This window comes from Microchirus variegatus (genome assembly GCF_963457635.1).
Source record: "Microchirus variegatus genome assembly, chromosome: 16".
Classification (NCBI taxonomy): domain Eukaryota; kingdom Metazoa; phylum Chordata; class Actinopteri; order Pleuronectiformes; family Soleidae; genus Microchirus; species Microchirus variegatus.
The window spans coordinates 4,246,210-4,269,805 of NC_139817.1; the positions used below are offsets into that span (position 1 = coordinate 4,246,210).

General features: G+C 43.5%; 1 protein-coding gene across 1 annotated transcript in view; it reads left to right on the forward strand.

The window, feature by feature from the left end:
• tbx15 (T-box transcription factor 15) overlaps window positions 1-5,975 on the forward strand; it is a 39,255-nt gene extending 33,280 nt beyond the window's left edge. Inside the window, exons 7-8 of the mRNA XM_083903046.1 lie at window positions 2,201-2,298; window positions 4,464-5,975. Coding sequence (XP_083759172.1) covers window positions 2,201-2,298; window positions 4,464-5,329 — 964 coding nt within the window. The 3' untranslated portion in view covers window positions 5,330-5,975. The remainder of the gene's footprint in view (window positions 1-2,200; window positions 2,299-4,463) is intronic.
• Window positions 5,976-23,596: the final 17,621 nt, after the last annotated feature.

The window sequence follows — 23,596 nt, forward strand, 5'->3', positions numbered from 1 at the left end:
TTTTAGGACTAGAAAAGCACTCGGAGAGCGCAGACCTCCGCCAAAATAGCGATTAAAATAGTGATAGCATCGGATCACGCCCAAAATCGAATCACCTGTTCCTGGTCCCATTGTGGACATTTCCTGAAAATTCCATCCAAATCCGTCCAAGGCTTTTCGAGTTATGTTGCTAACAGACAGACAAAAAAACAAGCAAACAAACATATACCTCCTGGTGGAGGTCAACAACATCGCAGTGCATTTATTACCAAACACTTATTAAATCACCTGTCGGAGTTTGAACCGGAGTTGTTGGACAGTAAGACCACAGATGCAAATTAGCTATTTAGCTAACTCTGGTATAGACCCGGTTCTGTACATGTCAACTAAACTAATAAACTTAGACATTAGCAGTCGAGCAAAAACCCTCGTTTACTCCTCTTCGGGATCCGTGTCCGAGGATTTTTCGAAGTAAAGCAGCTCTGCTGAATCTCACAGTTAGCGCTAGCTCCTGAACACCGCTGCAGTCGCTCGCGTTTCTCCTGACCAGGTTTTTATGGCGTCCCTGCACACGGATACAGCTCATTTGTTGAGTTTTTGGTCTTTGCCGCCTCCGCCGCTGCCGTGAAAGCTCTATGAAAGAAGTGCAGTGATGGGCGCAGATTAGCCGCGGCGCACTAACGAGCTGCCGCGGCCAGCGGAAAAAGTCAGCGGCCCTAAAATAACACGGCGGGGCGGCGGCGACGGACGCTGGGTTCTCTCTGGGACGCGGGGGTTTAAGGGTGGGGGGGGGATGTAAATCAAGCAGGAAGGAGTTTCTCCGCGTACGGATTCGAGATGAAACGTCACCCGGATTTATGGGCACAGTAAAAGCCTGCTCCTTTTTAATGGCTCCAGTTTCCTCTGAGCACGACTCCGGTTTTTCTCTCTCTCTCTATGTCAGACTTATTTACCTTCAACCTCTCGATTCCCAAACCTGTTTTATCAGAGTTTTTCTTCATCTGGAGGTGCTATCAGTCCCTAAAGTGTGAAAAAAAGATGACACAGTCATGTTTTTGTGCACCTCCTCAGTCTAAGTACAGGAGATAAAACACGCAATGTTGACTTCCGCGCTCATTGCTACGTCGCTATGCGCTAATTTCCTGGAATTGTTGTCTCGCGGAGCTCCGCTTTGTCCGTGAAACACGCGAGAGTGCAGGCGAGGTCAACGGTATCCGAAAAACCGGAAGTCCTTGAAAAGTTATATTCTTGGCTCCACAGTTGCAGCACAGAGTTCTACACAAACGTCCAGCCTCAGAGGATTTATCTGTCCAGTGGACTCATGTTATATATGACGGCAATGTGCCTGCTAGAGCCTGCAAATGATCACTTTTCCAAATGCTAACTGCTGCTAGCTCCCAGTAGCCTCTGTGACCCCTTAAACCATCACCAACCAATAACCTAAAATCATGACTTTAGCTTTAAAAAAAGCCCCTTTAAAGTGTTGAGGACCGGCCAAAATGTCCTCACTTCCTGTGGTTTATAACCTTAACCATGACTCGTCAACGCCAAACCTTGACCTAACCAAACCTTGACGTTAATCCTAATCCTCAGAAATGACATCTACTGGTCCTGAAAATCAGTGGAACGTAGAAAGACTTTCACTTTCTCAACACATTTAGGGAGTTTTTGGACATACAACAAACCTTTGTTTTTGTTCTCCATAGATCTTATATTTATCCACACATATAGAATATTAAATTCACCCCTAAAAATAACATAATCTATGGTCAAAGACACGTTATAACGGATGTAATCTGAGACTGTGTGAAGCAACATAAAGGCCAAAGTCCTGAAATAAACAGCAATAAACCACCAATGACTTAAATACAGGGTAGAAAATGACAATATTAATGTTAAATGACTGATTCAAATCCAGTTTCTCTACCTTAAAAATATAATTTGAACACTCGTCTTTGCTTCTCTGAGGGTCTGGACCGTGACACGTCTGCTGACGACCTGAGATTATGGAGATTATAGAGCTCACATCCAGGGAATCCATTCTTAAATCCCCAAAACCCCCAAAAAACAAACCTGGTCCTCTTCATTTGACTGATCTTCATATGTTCTCTTCTATGTTGGAGTCATGTGGTCGACACACACAGACACCAGAGACCAGCGTTGTTCTGTTTCCTGTCTTTTGTTGGTTTTCTTCTTAAATAAAAACTCTCATGTGTTTCAGGACGGGTCTGGAGGCGATCATGGAGACCTATGCTTTCTGGAGACCTCCAGTGAGAACGCTGACGTTTGAGGACTTCACCAACATGCAGAAGCAGCAAGGTGCGTTCAATAAGAAGCACTTTGTCTTCTTCTACTCTTTCTACTCTTTTTTTTAAAGACATAGTCGTGCACTTCTTCGCCCCCTTGTGGCTCTTCAAAATAAATCACTAAGACTGTATGTTATATATATATATATATATATATATATATATATATATATATATATATATAAGAATCTGGACTCTGTTTTTACTTCAGTTCATCAGGTCTTACACCTTTAGCTCGGCTAACGGAGGAGAAGACATCACTGAACTCTCTCCTCCTCTCTATCGTCTCTCTTCTCTCCCTCCTCTCTCTATTCTCTCTCTTCTCTCCTCCCTCTCTTCTCTTCCTCTCCTTTCTCCTCTCTCTTCTCACCACCCTCCTCTCTCCCTCTCTTTCTTCTCTCCTTCTCTTCTCTCTCTTCTTACCTCCCTCTCTCTTTTCTCTATCTCCTCTCTCCAACCTTTCTTCTCTCCCTCCTCTCCCTCTTTTCTCCTCCATCTCTTCTCTCTCCTCCCTCTCCCTCTCTGTCTTCTCTCCTTGCTCTCTCTTCTCTCCCTCTCTTTCTTCTCTCCTCTCTCACTTCTCTCCTCCTCTCCATCCTCTCCCTCCTCTCTTCTTCTCTCTCTTCTCTCCTCCCTCTCTTTCTTCTCTCCTCTCTCTCTTCTCTCCTCCTCTCCATCCTTTCTCTCCTCTCTCTCTTCTCTCTTCTTCTCTCTCTTCTCTCCTCCCTCTCTTCTCTCCCTCCTCTCTCTCTCTTTCTTCTCTCCTCTCTATCTCTTCTCTCCCTATCTTTCTTCTCTCCTCCCTCTCTCTCTTCTTCTCTCCTCTCTCCATTCTCTCTTCTTCTCTCCTGCCTCTCTTCTCTCCCTTCTCTCTCTCTTCTTCTCTCCCTTTCTTTCTTCCCTCCCTTTATCTCTTTTCTCCTCCCTCTCTTCTCTCCTCCCTCCTCTCTCTCCCTCTTCTTTCCTCTCTGCTGTAGAAAACATTATAGAAGGCATACGGTACAAAAGAAATCACGACTGCGGTCAAAAAAAGAGTAGTTCTGTGATTCTTTAGTTCTGCCTCCTCATGGTTTTCAGACTGAATTTATCCTCCGACAGAGAGAGAGAGAGAGAGAGAGAGAGAGAGAGAGAGAGAGAGAGAGAGTCTCATTAATAGAGAGAAATATGCTCTTGATGTCCCACAGCGATCGATTTTACCATGAAAGACTCGACGAATAGTTGATATAGCTGATGTATAACTCTGCGGTCAAAACAACTGAATCTCTATTTATCCCTGTATAGATATATAATGTTAGAGTGAACGATCGGCTCCAGAAACGGCCTTTAAATCGCACCTTTTTGTCCTTTTAATCTCCATTTTTGGTTGTTTTTGTGTGGGTTTTCATTGATTACTGTGAAGATGCCAGAAAAAGTTATCTTGACGTTAAAAAATGTGAAAAATCTTGGAAATTGTACGTTACACTTTAGAATCCCATGTGTCCCTGCACCGCCACGGGCTAAAAAGGATGTGGACTTGTGTAAATGAGGGATTTGCCCACAGGGAAATCCTGTTTGTTTCCTCGCTAACCTCCACGTGGAGGTCAAAGGTCGTGTCGCTTTCTCTTCATATCACATTTTCTGTGGGAGAGAGAGAGAGAGAGGGGGGAAAAGGCTGATAAATACTACATTTTTAAAGCATTTTTATGTAAAAAAATATATATATATACAAATGACAAAAATATCTTGTGTCACCCGGCGTCAAGCGACGGCAACATTGCGCTAGTAAAGTGAGACGACTGCAGACATGTTATAGTTTGACTTCACAGAAAAGTGTCCGTGCCGTAAATAATTTTACGTAAATTTTTCGCGAAAAACAAGATAAATTCACATGCAACAAAACGACAAAAAGTTACTGAAATGCATTCTAAATAAATAAGACAAAAATGATCGGATTTTAACACAATTTGGTATGTGTTTGCAGGATCGGACACTCTTCCATCACAGTGAATTTCATCCAAATCTAATCCAGATTACGGCTTTTGCAGCCATTTAAATTATAACATGGAAAGTGCCATTTTAGGTAGTTCAGATCCAGAGATTCTTCTGGATCGAAAATGTCAAATGTGCTGGTTTCTAAATACGCAGATGACGAAGTGATTATTATTAAAATAATAATCTGTGTGTTTGTGTGTTTTCCAGGTGGAAGCACAGGAACGTCGCCCACCACCTCCAGCACAGGAACGCCCTCCCCGTCCGGCGCCGCTCACCTCCTCTCGCCCTCCTGCTCCCCGCCGACCTTTCACCTCGCCCCCAACACCTTCAACGTGGGCTGCAGGGAGAGCCAGCTCTGTAACCTGGGCCTGTCCGAGTACCCGGCCTGCGCTCGCAGCAACATGGCGGCGCTGCAGGGCTACGGCGGCCTCGCCGACAGCTCCTACGGACGCCTGCAGGCGGCGGCGGGCGGCGCCGTGGCCTCAGCCCAGCCGCCCGACTCCTTCCTGCCGCAGAGGACTTCCTCCTTGATCGCCGCTGGGATGCAAGGCGGCAGCCACGCGTCCCTGAGCGGCGGAGGCGGCGGCGGCGGGAGTGGCGCCGGAGGGAAGATGGACGCCTACGGCGGTCAGCTGGGATCCTTCCCGGCCTCGCAGCTTCAGTACGTGATGCAGGGTGGCGGCGGCGGCGGAGGCGGAGTCTCGTCCGCCTCGTCCGGCTCGTCCCCGTCCTCCGCGCACATGTTCGGCGGGAGCCACCACCACGTGCAGCAGGGCTCGTACAACGCGTTCTCCCTGCACAACCCTTACAACCTGTACGGATACAACTTCCCCAGCTCGCCGCGCCTCGCCGCCAGCCCCGAGAAGCCTCAGGGAGGTTTGCTCTGCTCGTCCTCGCCCGCCGGCGCCTTCGCCGAGCGCCAGTACCTGTCCAACGGCGGCATGGACGCTATGCACATGATCGGCAACACCGGCGGCGGCGGCGGCCAGCAGGGCGGCGGCGTTGGCGGCGGCGGCTCGTGCGACGGTCGCCAATACGGCTCTTCCTCTCAGATGTCCATGCACATGGTGTAAAGAGAAAAGAACTGAGCTTGAACCGCACGGGTTTGACGATTGGTCGAAAAACAGTGTTTTTTTTTTGTTTGTTTTTAAAAAAGGTACGAAAACGAACCTTATTGGATATCATCTCACGTTTTTGTTTTTGGTGTTTGAAGACTCTCCGGCGCCTACGCAGCAAATTGTCGTCGTATTAAAAGAAGAAAAAGTGGCGTCTTTGGCGACAAAATCGGATCAGTGTTAGAAGAAGTCGGAGTCGGGATTATCGGTTGTGAATATGTCGCGGTGCAATAGAAGAAGAAGAAACGACCTCGACGAGTGACTTTTTGTCGGGTGCGCCAACATCTCAAAGAAATAAAATTTCACTGTGATCCACAAGTTCGTGTCGTAGCAGGTTTTCTTTGCTGTTTTTTTTTTTTAGGCCGGATTGAAAAAGGGACAGATTACAGATTACAGAATAACACACGGACACGTCGAGTCAAATATGTTTTTAATAAAAACTGTCAAGTCGGGACGACGGAGGACGCGTCGGGACTCATCGACCTGTTTTTCAACCTCATCGGCTGTTTTTTTCTGAGTGGATTATGTTTTTAAGCATATATATATATACATATATATATATATAAATAAGATGGTGAATGCAATCGATAACATAAGCTTTAAAAAATAAAAAATAAAGGGGTTGTTGTGTGATTAAAAAAAAAGTGTTCTAAAAAGATAAGAAAGCAATAGCAGAGTAATTAAAGTAATGTTTTTGGTGTGTGTATTTAAGTGCTGAGCAGTAAATATATCGACTTCTGTTATTAAAAAGAAAAAATGTGTGTGGGAGGAAAAAGGGGGAAATTTAGTAAAAATAATTCTTTTTTCTTTCTTTTTTTTCTTTTTTTGAGGCATTTAAAAAAATGTAAATACAGGTGCCAAGCACATAAAAAAAAGCTCAATAAACGTGGTTTTAATTCATGAATATGGCTTTGATTAACGGCTGCCAAAAGCATGCCTGTGTGTGTGTGTGTGATTTCTCCGTTTGTGGGGACAGAAATTTTGTTGTTGTTTTCTCGCTCCGTTATCGCTTTAAAAAAATGAGAAAATTCTCCCCATATCTGACTAATTAGTTGGTTTCAAAGTAGCTGTCAGTGAAATGCTTTTAAATTAAACTACGTGTGAATTAGTTTCATTATATCTGGAGTGTTTTGTCAGTGACATCAGGAGCCAGAACAGACAGGAAGTTAGCCAGAACAGACAGGAAGTTAGCCAAAAGGACAACAAAGCTAACAACAACAACAACAGTAAGTTTAAGACACGTTTATATAGACAATACACAGTGGCAAAAGTTATACTTTTATCTTTGTATTGATGCTGGTCCATGTCTACATTTAATTCGAGTTGTTGCTTATATTTACTCGTTTTTCCAATAATTTTAGAGGAATGAAACTAGCAGACGGTGAGCCAGCTAGCTGAGTCATGGTAGCTAGCATAAAGAAAAGAGGAAAATGAGCTTCTACTCACTTGATTTATAACGCCAGTGAACGATTTTTTTCACAAGTTCCTTTTAAGTCTCTCTTTAAGGTTTAAGACACGTTTGTATAAATACATATATATATACTTTAATCTAATATGTTTAATGACTTCTCAGCTAGTTGACAGGCTAGCTAGCATCCCCAGCTAGCATGAATCAGCTAGCTGGCTCATTGTTTGCTCTAAAATCATTGGAGAAACGCGTAAATATATTAAATGTAGATGTGAACCAGCATCATTGATCTTATTTGAGTATTTTTTTACTCTTCAGGTATAAAAATAAGGGGAAAAAAGCCCATATAGGAAAAATGTAAATTAACTTCTACTTGATTTATAACAGCAGTGAAAAGTTTTCTTCACAAGTTCATTTTAAGTCTCTCTTTAAGGTATAAGACACGTTTATATAGATATATATACTTAAATCTAATATGTTTAGTGACTTCTCAGCTAGTTGACAGGCTAGCTAGCATCCCCAGCTAGCATGAATCAGCTAGCTGGCTCATTGTTTGCTCTAAAATCATTGGAGAAACGCGTAAATATGTTAAATGTAGACGTGAACCAGCATCGTTGATCTTATTTGAGTATTTTTTTTACTCTTCAGGTATTAAAAGAAAGAAAAAAAGCCCATAAAGAAAAAAGGTAAATGAGCTTCTACTTAATTTATAACAGCAGTGAACAATTTTCATTTTCACGAGTTCATTTTAAGTCTCAATAATTACTCGTTTCAGATGTTGTTTTCATTAGCGCATGATGTCAGTTTTTGACAATTATATGACCATTTGCAGAGGAAAATAGACGTGAAATGTGACGCGTGAGTGCACCGTCCAGCTGGTGACAATATATTTGTATTTATTTGTATTTATATACAATCCTGTTGTCTAATGTAGTCGATAAATAGAGCCATGGTTCTCAAACTGTGGCGTCCTGTGGTGGAAAATCAGTTCTAAACGACGCACCTGTCCCTACGAGTCCAAAAATGATAATTTTAATCATAAATATGAACAAATTCGTAGATAAATGACCCAAAAACTAGACCCAACACGTCATTTTGTGTCTACATTACACGCTACGTAGCGCCCCGACGCGCCCGCGCCGCGACCATGTGCTATAGATTATTTAAATCATGTCGTCTTCTTTCCGCCGAACTACGAGAGCGTTGTAACTGCATGTTCGCGATGTACGTCCGCATATGGTCCGCATGCATCGCGGCTCGACGACGACGGCGGCGTTTTTTACGTCGCGCGGAGAATCGCCGACATCTGCGATCGGCAAAACATGTCGTCACGGGCCGTAAATAAACCGAATATTTGAGACGAAAAAAAAACACACTTACGAGAATTTGAGTGAAATTCACCCATGAAGAATTTCGTCCCCGCAACACGAGGCGCTCGTATAAAATAAATGAAATGACAGCATTTATAGTAGGTAATCAACGGAATTATGGTGTTTTTGCACACATGGTGTTTTATTTTTCACAGCTTTTTGCTAATTAACTTTTCTGGAAACGGCTGAAAATAAAATGAAAAAAAAAAGACTTTTCAACACATTTTTTTTGGTGGGAGTCGACTGAATCAGTCCGTCACACTGACTCTGGGCTCCGGCACCAACCACTGACACCGTTATTAATCACACGAGAGCCTTTTCTCTGGGTATAAAACTCACACATCTGCTCTCGTCCACATCACAGGGCGCCGGGGCTTCAAACGCTGACGCAATCTGTCCATCATAAACCAAACGGAGAGAGAGAGAGAGAAAAAGGGCCCGAAAAAGACGATTCCTCTCTCCTGCTGGTTCCGTTTATTACTGAGAAGTTTCGGAGTCGAAGGCGAGAGGGGGCTCGGTGTGCCAGCTGCTCGCCGAGCGCAAATATGGCACCTGTTTAAAGGGATGGAGAAATCCCCTTGTAATCACTGGGAGCTCAAAGGGAAAGGGGGGGGGGGGGAACATGCAGCGTTTCTTTGGGGGGGGGGGGGGGGGGGTGGACGATGATGATTCCTGCAGCTTTCTTTTAGCCCGGAGCCAATCAGCGTCCATTACACGCCGTGTCTCTCCCGATCACTTCCCATCATGTGTACGAGTCCGGGGCCATGAAACATCATATCTGATGCACGGCGAACCGCGAGCGCTATTGGAAACACCTGTTTCCCCCCGATGCCAAATAATGAGCATAATTTGGCTCCGCTCCACCTGTCATGGACATTATTTCCAACAATTACTCGCGTTATTTGTCTCTCGTAGGATCCCAAAAAATCACCACTCTGACCTCCGACCCCCCTCTCATCGGCGGCGGTGGCGCCGTATAACATCATGCACATCAGGTCCGTTTTTTTTATACCATAAAGCAGCGTCCATCGCCGTCCGTAAGTGGAAAAGAATGGAGTTTGGGTAACAACAGCGCCGCACCCCCCCCCCCCCCCCCCCCCCCAACCCCGCACCCCCCCCGCCGCCCTTTTCATCGTTGGCATCTTTCATTACAAACCAAATATGCAAACAATCCCCGCGTCGGCTGATTAATGGCAGAGGCGCTCCGTCGTAAAAACGCGAAAACTGGAACAATTGCGAGAATACGGGATCGGGTTGTTGTTTTTAATGAGATCCTCCGACGGAGATGAGAGGGATCCGGTGCCGCGCTCTGTCGCTCTAGGGGCCTCGCTTGAGTGACAGCTCCGCCGACTGGAGGGGTATCCCATAATCCCAACCCCTCCCCTACCCAATGTCAGCCATTGATGTTTTCCCTGCAAACACATAGACTCAGAATGTGGAGGACTGATGCAAGTCCAGTAGAAGAGGGGGGGGGGAATAAAGAAGAAGAAGAAGAAGAAGTGACCACATGCAAGAGCGAGAACATTACTCTAGAGTCTGGTTTTGATACGGCCGTTTTTTTTATGAAACGCCTGCAATCAGGAAATTCCTGGTAAACTATTGCCCTCTTGTGTTTATTCCCCGTGTTGTGCCGGAGTGTTGTGATCCTTCTCGTCTTCATCTTCGCCGTAAATTACCCTCCGACAGGAGACGCGGACCCACTTCTCGGAGGTGTTGCAAGTGCGTCTGACATGTGTAGCCCATCGAGGCACTAAATCACCGCCTCTTTCGCATACCTTCGGACGCCTCGCACCGCCGCCGCCGCTGCTGCTGCTCTCTCGCTCCTCTCTCTTCTCCCTTCGAGGAACATCTTGAAGCGATTTCCGCGACTGATAAAGTCATGATACAGATGTCAAAGCGAAAAAGAGAAAGAGAAACATACCCAACTCTGGTGATGTGGCCAATGTTTTTACAGTCGCAGAAGAACAGATCTGATGACTTCATCTGACAGAGAGAAGACTTTTTGTGCTCTGTGCTGCATTCCCAAACATAATATATCCAAACACCCCAAAGTCATAAACCGTCACAATAAAGGAAAACAATTGGAGGGGAAACTTGAAAGAGCGCGATCGGCGACTGACGACGATTTAATTTTTGTATAATTGCTGCCAAAAAGTGATCCCCTTTGTTCGGACTAATCCATCTCAAGTCAGTTCTCAACCATCTTCCTTTTATTAAAGTCAATTGTCACAATTGTCACAATAATGTCTAAGTGACTTTTAAAAACAAACATTATGAAAAAAAATTGACTTCATCAGAGATTATAGGTCATCACATTAAAAACATAAGATTTTTTTTCCCATAAAATACGGTAAAATTGTTCTTTTTTAAAGTAAATTTAAAACAAATTGTATTTTCAAAATTCAAGATGTAAAAATACTAACCTCTGTTTTTTCCCCCCTCAGATTATTAGCTGAGAATGCTAAATCAGCATTTTTAAATTACATTTTATAATTCTAGTTACATGCGTGCGATTAAGTTGTAGCGAAAAGTCCGTATTTCCAGTTCAGAAAGTCAGAGTAGCTTCACAAACAAAGGATTCCAAGATGGCTGCCACTCATACAAACACTGCTAGCTTTACTGTTAAATGCACTTTACTTTTATCTGTGTCACATGAAGTCAATTGTACACATCATGTTGTTGCTACGCTACGTTTGTATAAATCAAATGACCTGATTACCTATTTCTGGTCTTTGAGATTTCCCGCACATTTACCTGACCACGCCCACTCGGCCCCATCCCTGCTGTTTTCACTGGGTCAACCTGTGCATATATATACTCCAGCACTTGCCCACATGTCTCTGCCAGATCTTTGTTTGCCTTGTGCTTTTTCGTATGCTGCTTTTCCTTTTTATGACTCGACTCTACTCTTGTTCTTATTTAGTACCTGCTCCGACGAAGGTTCCAAGCTAGCTCAGCTAATGCTAAAATGTGACATGAACAGAATGCCGGCCACTGAATTAGCGAAGTCCGACACGAGGATTTTAAAGGATCCGGGATCCAGAGAGAGCTGGACGTCACGGCAGATTCAAGCAACCAGCGCTACGATGACCCCGCCCATGTTGAGAAGGTACGCTAACTTGTTTACCTTTTGCTTTTTGAATCAAGATTTTAGGATTTTGTTGTTTGTGTTTTATCTCGCAGCATATTATGTTACAATTCTTTATTATTGTTCCTTGTTGGCTCGCTAAACTCCTTCCAGAGATCGTCTTTCATTTTCCCTCTTCCAACCCAGAAGATCGCATCTTGCTGCGGCTCAAAGATGCATGAAATGTTCATGGAGCTGAAGCAATGTTGTTTATTCCATTCGAATATTTCGCTTTATTTATTGAAGATCATTTGAGACGGACCTTGATGTGGGAGTGTGAGCGGCGGGTCAGCATTCGTTTTCAAATTAAAACTTAACCGTAATGTTTGAGACTTCTGACACAGGACCAGAAACAGGAACTCGTGCGCATGTGTTTGTAATGACACAGCCACTGGTGTGCTTAGTGCTTGTCAACATTAATTCCTTCACACGTGACCATAATTCTACCCCTCGCGCACACGCCAAAAACCTCAATCTGTTCCCCCCGTGACGTCCCTTTATCTTAATCCCAACCTCCGAACTTTAATCCCCGACGGGAAAACCCCAAAAACTTAACAACCAAAAATAGATTCGAGAACAAAAAACCTGGCACAAAACGAAGCAAAAAACGGGGGGGACTTTGCGTTTAAATCACGCTGATGTATTAAACCCACACACGAGAAAAGGGGGAAACTCACTCAAATATTCCCACAGTTTTGAAAAAGTGATGGCTGGCAGGTCAACAGGAAATAGTCCAAATGATTTTTCTTCTTCCTCAGGAGGGGAAAAGAGATCTTGGAGATACGGTCGGACTCCCACGGGCAGGTGGTTCTGATAAAAACCCCTCCGGCCCACGTGGAGACAGCCTCGACCTATAGGCAGTCCCCGGGTGCCGGACCCCACTGTGTACAGAGACTCCCCGCTGTGACGCCCCCCTGTGTTTAAATGAGAGAAGTCCGGTCCATGTGCTGGAGTTTGCAGTCAGGTCTTTAGAGGCCTCCAGGCGGATAGAGTGACTGACTGGTCAGGTGACCTGGATATGGAGACTCCCAACGAGGGGGGGAGGTTGATGTTCAGAGTGTGAGAAACGCGGCGCGGCGGTCAAGGTGAGCAACGTGTCACTTAAAATATAAATGTTATGTGTAAAATGTTTGTTGGGTTAGGGTTAGGGATCACACAACGCTGGTTAAGCTCTTTTTGTGTTTTTTCGTGTTGTATTTGTGTCTGTGGAGACACGGAGTGATGCGTTTTTTTACATCACAGCTACGCTAGCAAAGTCAGCAAGTGAACTTTAGGTGAACGAGTTAACCCCAGTTCTCTGAAACCTGAGAGAGGAATGTTGAAAAACAACGATTGGAATATGGAGCTAGAGTTTAGATCGGGGCCCCGCAAAAAAGTTACACACTGGAGCTTTAAACCGTGAATGGTCTATGGAGAGTTATCTACTCCAGGCCTTAAGATTATGGAGCTAGCGTTTAGATCGGGCTCCCTCAAAAGTTACACACTGGAGCTTTAAGCCATAAATGGTCTATGGAGAATTATCTACTCTAGGCCTTAAGATTATGGAGCTAGAGTTTAGTTCGGGCCCAAAAAATGTAACACACTGGAGCTTTAAACCGTGAATGGTCTATGGAGAATGATGTACTCCAGGCCTTAAGATAATGAAAAAAGTTACACACTGTATCTTTAAACCATAGATGGTCTATGGAGGATTATCTACTCCAGGTCTTAAGATAATGAAAACAGTTATACAAATCGTAGATGGTCTATGGAGAATCATGTACTCCAGGCCTTAAGATTATGGAGCTAGAGTTTAGATCGTGTCCCGCAAAAAAGTTACACACTGGAGCTTTAAACCACAAATGGTCTATGGAGAATGAGCTACTCTAGCCCTTAAGATAATGAAAAAAGTCAAACACTGGATCTTTAAACCACAAATGGTCTATGGAGAATTATCCACTCCAGGCCTTACGATAGTGGCGATAGAGTTTATATCGGGCCCAGAAAAAAGTTGCACACTGGAGCTTTAAATCGCAGATGGTCTATGGAGAATTATGTACTACAGGCCTTAAGATAATGAAAACAGTTATACAAATCGTAGATGGTCTATGGAGAATCCTGTACTCCAGGCCTTAAGATTATGGAGCTAGAGTTTAGATCGGGTCCCGCAAAAAAGTTACACACTGGAGCTTTAAATCGCAGATGGTCTATTGAGAATTATGTACTCCAGGCCTTAAGATTAAAGAGCTAGAGTTTAGATCGGGTCCCGCAAAAAAGTTACACACTGGAGCTTTAAATCGCAGATGGTCTATGGAGAATTATGTACTACAGGCCTTAAGATAATGAAAACAGCTATACAAATCTTAGATGGTCTATGGAGAATCATGTACTCCAGGCCTTAAGATTAAAGAGCTAGAGTTTAGATCGGGCCCAAAAACAGTTGCACACTGGAGCTTTAAACCGTATATATGGTCTATGGAGAATTATGTACGGGGATTTTACGATACGCAGGGTCTCTAAAAGTCTTGGTTAGGGCTCGGGCAGAGATTTTGAACTCTACCTGGAGTCGTCCTATCTGAAAGTTTTTGCAGTTCTCATCTACTGAAAACGCCAAGAAACGCCCACGGAAACTTTCCTCCTGACTCGTGCCAACGATCTCTCTCTCTCTTTCGTGCTCTTGTGTTTTACTGAGTTTCAGATCATAACCTTTGATTCACTGCTCTGCTCATTCACTGCACAGTATGTTCTCCACTTGTTGTGAGGCCTTAAGATTTGCAGTTTTTCGAACCACAGGATAGCTGTCAATCACACATTTGCCGCTTTGTCCGACACGATACGACATGCATTCAACGGAACCCCCGGCGTCGTGCACAATTCCAACAGATTTTCAGATTAAACAACAAAAGTTGCATATTTTATTTTGAATTAATTAATGTGGACGTTACCCACTTCGGTTTGTCAACCCTTCTCTTTTTTATAGTGTGTGGAGAGTTGATGGTGCGGGGGGGAAATGAGTAACAGGTGTGTGTGTGTGTGTGTGTGTGTGTGTGTGTGGGTGGGGTAGGCGTGGAAATCCCAGTGATTGGAAATGGGAAACAGGTGAGCAGGTGGATCTGGTAACGGAGAGTAAATCTGGCTCAGTGGAGTTTGACGTGAGCGGCCGAGACAGACAAATCAGTGCAGAAAATGAGGAACAGCGGCTTATTTTCTGCCGTCCTTCCAACTTCACCTGACTCTGTGCAACCGGTGCCAATAAAATCAGCTCCGAGAGAGAGAGAGCCCCGCTTTTTTTTGTTTTACAACCTCTTCAAAGTGACATCTACTATTTGTACCACATACTGTTCTCCGTCAAATTACTTTTTTATTTTTATTTCTCTTAGCGGCTCGTTAGCGTTAGCGTGAGCAGGTACAGCTGTGGATTTGCACACTCATGTTTCCTTTATACCTGTCCTGAGATATTGTGCTTTGATTGACGGAAACTGTTCCCTTTAAATTGTTGGAAATTGTTTCTCCAAACACGGTAGCATGTGTACTTTAGGCCTGCATGTGGCGCTGTAACGATGCCATAGAATTGCCCTGAAAACAGAAAACATAGAGTAAATAAAGAGTACTCTCAGTGCTTTGACATTGTAAACAATCATGATATAGAAGATGCCACATGCGGCCCCCAACTTAATATTATTATAGAATGTATAAATTTTATATTATTTATATGTTTCTTAGCAATGTTTTTTTATACATTATTTTTATAATAAGACATTCGGATGTAATTATCGTATTCTTAAATGCATAAGCTTGTTTGGTGTTCAGGAATATGTTTTTATTGGGAATTATACATCAAAATAAGCACTTTTACTTCTTACTTTTGACTTATTCTGTCAAATATCATCACAATATCATGACGGAATATTGTGTTATCATTGTAAACTGATATTGCCCATCCCCCGACTGAACTTTTATTCCCCTCTTGTCCAGACTAGATGCTCATTGGCCCCCCAGGTCATTTCAGGTTGACATCCTGGCGTATAGATATATATCAACTGGTTTATTGCAATATGTGTAAAAGGTCATAAATTACATATTGCAAGTTAATAATAAACATCAGTTTCAAACGTTAGTTAAATGTCTTATTTTGATGTGATTTATGACCAAAATCCTCTGAAGCCCTTATCCACCAGAACTCTTCTGACGGTTCATATTGTTGCTCTAAAGACTTCGGAAACTGAGAACTGATAGCCGATGTCGGCTAAAGCTGGGTTTTTATTAGATTCGTAATAAATATAATACAATTCAAGGCGTTTGAAGTGCGTTCAATGGAAAGTAGCTAATGACCGCCTGAAAAGGCATATTGGCATATTTGCATTTTGCCCGTTTTTCCTTTAGCTAAGGTCTACGTTGAATCCGTATCATCGTAACGGCCTTTCTTGAAACGATGCCGCGTTTGTTTGTTTACAATTTGTTTTCCGTGTCTGTGCCCAGAGCCTAAAGTTACACCTAAACCGATTGATCAGATGATTAATTAAAGGCAGCGCAACACAACTTCCATACTTGGGTTAGTAACTTTCTCGCAGACGGATCTTTACGGACATTTCTTGATTTGGACGAACGATACAGATCGGGGATCGGTCCGCACGTGGCCAGCTGGTGTTCCACGGACCTTCTCGCTATCCCTAGCTCACTCCTGTAGTATAGCTTGCGAGTTTTGGCCAGAAAGTCCTCACTTTTTAAAATAACATGGCTCGAGGGTAACTGGAAAGTCGCGAGATCTTTAAGTTTGAGCACGTTTGACCGCTCATCCGAGACGCGTACTTAATTCTGACTTGAGTCTGCAATGACATTGATGTTTTCACTTACGGTTCCTGAAAACAATCCAAGGAAGATGCCTGAACGTCTGACGTAGCCCCAACAAAAGCAGCGTGCGAAAGAAGTCGACCTCGGGCGGAATTTACCGCCATAATCTCCGCTCACCTGGTTCTGCGGCGCACTTCACATCAAAGCTCTGAACTATATTTGCGCAGACTCTCTAGATCCGGGTCAACTCTCAAACCAACGAGAGCCAAAAGGTCAGTGCCGTACATAACGGGGCCATGCCATAAAACAACAACAATGCACATGAAGTGTGCTTCCAGTCGCTCTGTCCTTGTCGGCCTCTCGGAGGGCGTCCGCAGCCCTCCCGTTCGTCTCGCCACGCTCGTTATTTCCCACATAGTAAGTTTGTTTTGCGGCGAATGTTCCCGACGGCGAGAATGAAACGGGTGGGTTTACGAAAAAATGCAGCCTTAATATTCCTCCCGACACATATGCCTCCGATAAATCACCTTTTATAATGCTTGTCACATAAAATGTTACTATGACTGTGGGCTTGAGAGCATGTCCAGTGTGTTAAAGCTGGCCTGTTTTCAGGGTTCCCCCCCCCCCAAGCCTCCACCACCACCACCATCAATCTATCTATGGGGGCCATACATGCCTGCTGGTGCGTGTCTGAATGCGAGTTTGAGTGCGGCAGCTGCGCCGCCTCTCGCTCTCTCATGGACCTCACCTGGGCAGAGGCCAGGGACAGATTCGCTGAAATTTCACAGCGGCATTTACACCGGACTTATTACGCTGATAAAACTGCATTCTATCGCTGTATCCGGGTAATGCTATTAACCGACGCTGGGCTAATCCGGCGGTAACAGGCCCTGTTGAAAGCCTGTTACCCGCGCCGGCTCGCTGTGTGGCCCCGGTCATACTTTTCATATATTCCGTCCATTTACTTAAATATAATAAAAGAACCAACAAAAGCTCACTAGCTAGCTGGCTGGATAAACTGTTATTTTGTAAGTTAGATGGTTTGTTAGGTAGGTGGTTGCTCAGTCAGTTAAACCATTGGTTATTTTGCTTGGTTAGCAGGTTAGCTAGGTAGACGGTAACTAGTCTGAGTCTGCGTGAACTGTACGTGCAAAGCATACGACATACAAAATTTTTGTTGTTGTTTTCTTGAAAGTACAGCAACAAAATCTAGCTAGCTAGCTAGCAAACTAGATAAATGGTTATTTTGTAAGTTAGATGGTTTGTTAGGTGGTTGGTTAGTCAGTTAAACCATTGGTTATTTTGCTTAGTTAGTAGGTAAGCTAGGTAGACCGTAACCAGTCTGAGTCCGTGTGAACTGTACGTGCGATGCATACGACATACAAAGCTTGTTTTTTAATTTTTGTTTTCTTTAAAGCACAGCAATAAAAGCTAGCTAGCTAGCAAACTAGATTATTATGTAAGTTAGATGCTTTGTCAGGTAGGTGGTTGGTTAGTCAGTTAAACTATTGGTTATTTTGCTTGGTTAGCAGGTTAGCTAGGTAGACGGTAACTAGTCTGAGTCTGTGTGAACAGTTCGTGTGATGCATATTACGTACAAATCTTGTTTTTTTGTTGTTTTCTTGAAAGTACAGCAACTAAAGCTAGCTAGCTAGCTAACTAGATAAATAGTTATTTTGTAACTTAGATGGTTTGTTTATGTAGTGGGTTGGTTATTCAGTTAAACCATTGGTTACGTTGCTTGTTTAGCAGGTTAGCTAGGTAGACAGTGACCAGTCTGAGGCTGCGTGAACTGGCTGGGTTCAGTTCAAAACTGGAAACTGTAGGGTCCTCTCTTCTTTGTGGAATCTGGATTGGCCGCCGCACATGTGCAAGCAAGTGCGTGAAAACCTGTGTGTGTGTGTGTGTGTCAGTAAAACACAAGCACACACACTGGCCAACTGCTTGAACTCTGACAATCCCACTTTTAAGTCCCAGAAATGCACAGCTGGAGGACAAAAAGCAGGCTGCGGATGTTTGAGCGGCTTCTGTGTTCAGTTAAAGTACAGTAGCTTACAGAGAGAGAGAGGGAGATCATTCAGAGGAAGTGGTGCATGTGTGTCCTGACTTACTCCTTCACAATGTTTGTCTTTATTTTTTTGGGGGGGGGGAGGAGGTGGTTAAGTCGGGCTTCTTTTTCACGCTCGCAGTTTGTGAGCCATGGACTCCGTGTGTGTGTGTTTCGGAATCAAATCTGAAATCGTTTTTATTCACTTTCAAATCCCTCTGTGGTCTCCATCAGCTGCTCATGGTTGTCTCAGACTAACGCTCAGCGGGGATCAGGCTTTTGCAGTCGCCGCTCCAAAAACGAGTTGGGCAACCGACCACCATCGTACTCCTGAATAGCGGATCTTGTGTGACTCCATAGTTGGCCGTATTGCAAGAGAGGAGGGTTAATCTTGAGTCATAGCTCATGCACACCTGACACCTGTAACCGTGCCGCACTGCGTCCATGCCATTTTTGGTTTGAATTACGGGGGCAGTGAAGGGGCGCTCGCCTCCTCTGATTAGGATACAAGCTCCCCTGAAAGCTCTGCTGCATCGTCCATTTTTGTGTCTCATGTTACGGACGTTCCGTAAATTAATAGTAATTACACATTACACGCCAATTTTCGAACATTTGTCAATGTCTCCCTTGATAAACCCAATGCTATGTCAGCTTCAATCGCTCCGACGCTAGAGTTCAAAATATTCAACTTCGCCATGGCCAGATTCTGCTCAAAATGGAGGCGAAAATGATCATTTCTGTGCGTGGACTCCTGGGTCAAAAGGTCAGCGAATATGTTGATGATCCCGCGTGAATACCGCAACACGGAAATTCGCGTTTTTGAGTTTATGCTGCGACGGGGGGAAAGATTTCAGTTTCAAATCGTGATGCTATTTCAGTTATATCGCGCCACACAACACAAGAAAAGTGTCTAGCGAGGTTCCTACAACTTTGTTGTCATCAAATTCAAGGACTTTCCAGGACTAATTGCCTCAAATTCAAGGACTTGAACCCTAACACAGCTTAATAAGATGGGAGGGCAACTTGTCTTCGCCCATGATGGCATCCACTTTTATTGATTTGCTGCAACTCTCTGCATCTGGACAAGTAATTGACCTTGGGATCTTGGTCAAAGTCAGTCTGTAAATTTGTCTTTGGTGGAATTTTTAATTTCCCAGACATCACGCCGTCATTTGCTCTCTTGTTTTAACTTTACTTGCTCGTTGTTCTGCACGGAATCTCACATTTTTCAGACCATTTCTGTTATTCAACACTTACGTAAAAGCGCCGATATTGATGTACACTTTACAACGTTATCACGCCGCTGCTGCTGCTGCTGCTGCTGCCCAGAATCAATTCTATCTGCAAATGTCTACATGTGTAAAGGTGGTGCAGTGTAATTTATGCGCGCGGTATTGTGCACTTCACACACAAGGAGCGTGTAAAACAATCTGTATGTGAAACAGTTCAGACGTCTCACAGCGTGTACGGTTTGCGAAAGGCTTCCCTCGGCTAATCCCTCACACCTGCTCCGCGCAGGAATGCAAAGTTAAATTTACAACCGTGACTGAAGAGCCGCTGGAGAGTAGATTTTAAAGCGAGGATGACTCCGACATTCACGCTGCATAACACAGTTGTTTCAAGCACTTGGACAGTTTGTCTTCCAAGTCCTATGAGCTGAGAACTACCATAATAACTGTTAGTAAAATGTTTTAGGTTGAGAATAATTGGATTTACTTGTATTTTTATGCTGAGGAGCGACTGGGGTATGCATAATATGAGCAGCCATAGCTGTTGTCCAGATTGAGACCTCACACTCGCAGTCAAAGCCCGGGCAACAGGTTGTGTTTGGACGGCCAGAACTTCTCTGCCCTCCCTGGCACCTAATCCACTTAAGGCTAATTACAAGACTATTATTGTGATCGCCTTCCAGACAATGACGGTGGATAAAGTGGGAGAAACACAAGCAGCAGCAGGACATAACTGCACGGTCTCGCTTGGATGTTTTGTCCTGTTAGTTTCACCAGTTTGTAAATATATAAGATGGTGGTCATACTTTCCACATCTTTAGTGTGTTGACGTCAGTTGGGCTCCGTGTGATGTAAATGTCGCCATCCGTCCATTTACTTAAATATACTTAAATAATAAAATAAACAACACAAGCTCACTAGCTAGCTAACTTGCTAGATAAACTGTTTTTTGTAAGTTAGATGGTTTGTTAGGTGGTTGGTTAGTAAGTCAATCCATTGGTTATTTACTTGGTTAATAGGTTAGCTAGCTAGACTGTAACCAGTCTGAGTCCGCGTGAACTGTACATGCCATGCATACTACATACAAAGTTTGTTTTTTGTTGTTGTCTTTAAAGTACAACAACAAAAGCTAGCTAGCTAGCTCACTAGATAAAACAATATTTTGTAAGTGAGATGGTTTGTTAGTGAGTTGGTTATAATCCATTGGTTATTTTCTTGGTTAGTAGGTTAGCTAGGTAGACAGTAATCAGTCTGAGTCTGCGTGAACTGTATGTTCCATGTATACTAGCCTACATAGCCTACAGAGCTTGTTTTTTGTTGTTTTCTTTAAAGTACAGCAACAAAAGCTAGCTAGCTAGCTAACTAGATAATAGTTATTTACTTGATTAGTAGGTTAGCTAGCTAGCTAATCAGTCAGTTTTTGTTTCAGACACTTTACAACTAATACAATATGTAGAACATCAAAAGATATTAGCTATTAACATTTTTTTTAAATAAAATATTGATGGCGATATAAACAGCAGTTTAAAGAAAGGGAAGACCGTGTTTGAATAAAAGCTATAACTATTAGAAATGATCCAAATCTGAAATAAAAACTGAAAACCAGGTTGTAGTATTTGTAAAGTATGGCACTTGTTTAGTACAAAAAATATTTAATAAATATTTGTATTACATAGTAAATCTTAATTTTGAGACATTTTGGTAAATCCAGGGACTGTATTAATTAAAACTATAAAACTGACATTTCCTAAATAAATATTATATATATACATATATATTTAGTAATGTATATTTAGTAGTATTTCACTCCTGATGTCTCAATCTAAACGTCACACACGACAGCCTCTCCATCAAAATCCTGAGACAAATGAAAACAGTTTTGTCGTCAGACGTCAAAAGTGTGTCTGTGCTCACAGAATACAGTAGACGGACAAAGAGTGAGTGTGTGTCAGTGAACATATGGCAAACACACACATCACATACAGTACAACATGTTGATTTAATTACACAGGAAGTCGGCCCTGTGACATTTTTTTCCGCCTTATTTATGATCTGTTGCGGCCATTTATGTCTTAACTGACTGAAAGGGGGGAAACCCAGAGCTGCAGTTAGTCAGGAATTCAAACCACTTGTGTCAGCAAAACACGCTTATTACAGTAAAGACTAACTATCAAAACAAAAACAAATGTGCCGAGAATCCACTTGTCCGTAATTATAGGCACACAGGGCTTGTTTTTATTTTTAAAAGTTAGCATTAATATGCTAGAATGAGAAAATAACCGCCTCGCTGTACGAAGTCCTTGTGAATTCTAATTATTTGCGTGGCAGGACATCATTGTGCCTTTTCCGTGGCAGTTTAATTACAGGAATAAAGTAAGCAGTGATTAAATCATCTGTCGTTTCTCAATGCTCTTTTGTTGTCACTGAATTGTGAGGTCGGTTACATCAACTGTGGTCAAATTTAAAGTGGTAGTTAAAATCAATTTCAGGGCTAATATTTCTCGTGACCGTGAAGGCAACTAGAGTTACCTAGCAACCAAACTTACGGCAAAACAACTTTTTGGTTTTTTAAGTTGGTTGAATTATTAATTTGGTGAATTTATAATTGTGTAAAATTGGACGCCATGGGAGCAAGACCCTTTGAAATTTGGAAGGTGAGAGCGAAACCATCAAATCGGCAAGAAAGCCAAAATTGGCTTTGAGCCGTTTCCCCAAACCGAAATACGACATCTGTGGTCACCGTTTTCAAAGAGACGGTGAAGTCATCCATGTTGTTGAGGAGAATCTGGAGGATTGAGATGTGATTTTCGCCTGAATAAAGGGACAATGAAGCTTGAACAACCCCAACAAGTGCATACCCTAACCCATTGAAGGATGATCCAAGAACAATCTCCCTCACGGGAACTCTTGCCCGGTGAGGGCGTAGAACTCGTTGAAGTGCTCTCACACATGGCCGTCCTCCTGAAATCCTTCAAATTTGGAAAGCTTGTGCGTCTTAGAATTTGACAATTCCCGGGAAAGTGTTTCCAGGCGAGGCATTCCAAAGTGTCCTGGAAAAGTTATGGCCATTTGTTTGAGTGGGGAAGACTCGAATGTGAACTCCGAGTCCTGCATTCAAATCGTGACTTGCAGGGCAACATGGGTATTGATTTGTTGGCGTGTATTTATTTTAGGTCATCCATAACCTTGCCCCTGTCAGACCTCCCCCTCCACATTCCCTCAGATGGACGGTGTAATGCCTCATCTGTAGAAGCTACATCAGCAGGTGTAGAGAGGAGCTTCTTCTTCAAATAGGTCAAGTCATCCAACTGCTGTACAATGGTCCACGACGGTTGAAGCAAACCCGATCTGCTGTGCCTTTGAGAGGAAACTGGTCAAATCCCTGGAAGAGACACCCAAAAGACGGAATGGAGGGTAGAATTTACGTATAAATACCTGGACCTGAAATTAGATTCCGCTTTTTCAAGGGGACAGAATTTTGACCAGATTTGACCAGAAATTTGACCATTGCCAGGTAGAAAATGGACATTATGTTACTTCTGTCCATTAGTACATTACATCTTTATAGACGGAACCTGTTTCCCCCCCCACTATTTCAATTCAATTCCCTTTTTTAAAGCCCTTCCTTAACCACATAGTTTCCAGCTGTTATGATACTCGTTTTCTTGACATTTTATCCATCTCTCGTGGGAAGAAGCTAGCGCAGCATTTTGTTTCCCGGCAGTTGCCGGTGACGATGCTCTAACAGGCAGTTTCATCACGCTGCCACGAAAGAGCGCGGGGACCACCCTGGAGCTAACGTTGTGTCTAACAATTATTTTCCTTTTCATTATAGATGAATAATTGCTGTCACGAGACTCTTTTGTGTAGCGGGTTTGCGTTCGTCAGCTGGAGGTTTCACCAACCCCCACCCCCCCACTAGCAGCCTCCTTTGGGTCAAAGTTAACGGCAACGGTTTTTTGGAACAGCGAGACACGCTCCGCCGCTCGCCCGGACGTAATTTTATCCGTCTTATTTTTATTATCTCTAGTGAGTGAGTTGCCAGCTTTAGTTGTGCAGGGTCCAGAGAGCGAGGCACACTAAGAGCTATCTGGTTACCGCGGCCTGTGTGGAGGGGTTGGCGAGGGGGCGTTTGTTGAGTGGAAAATGGCCTCTAAAGCTCCTCTACTCACCTTTCGCAGTGACAACATTTAGCACGGTGTGCCCCCCCCAACCCTCCCCCTTCCCTTCATCCATATTTCCTTTTTATGGCTTCACAACCTGTTTCTGGAGTG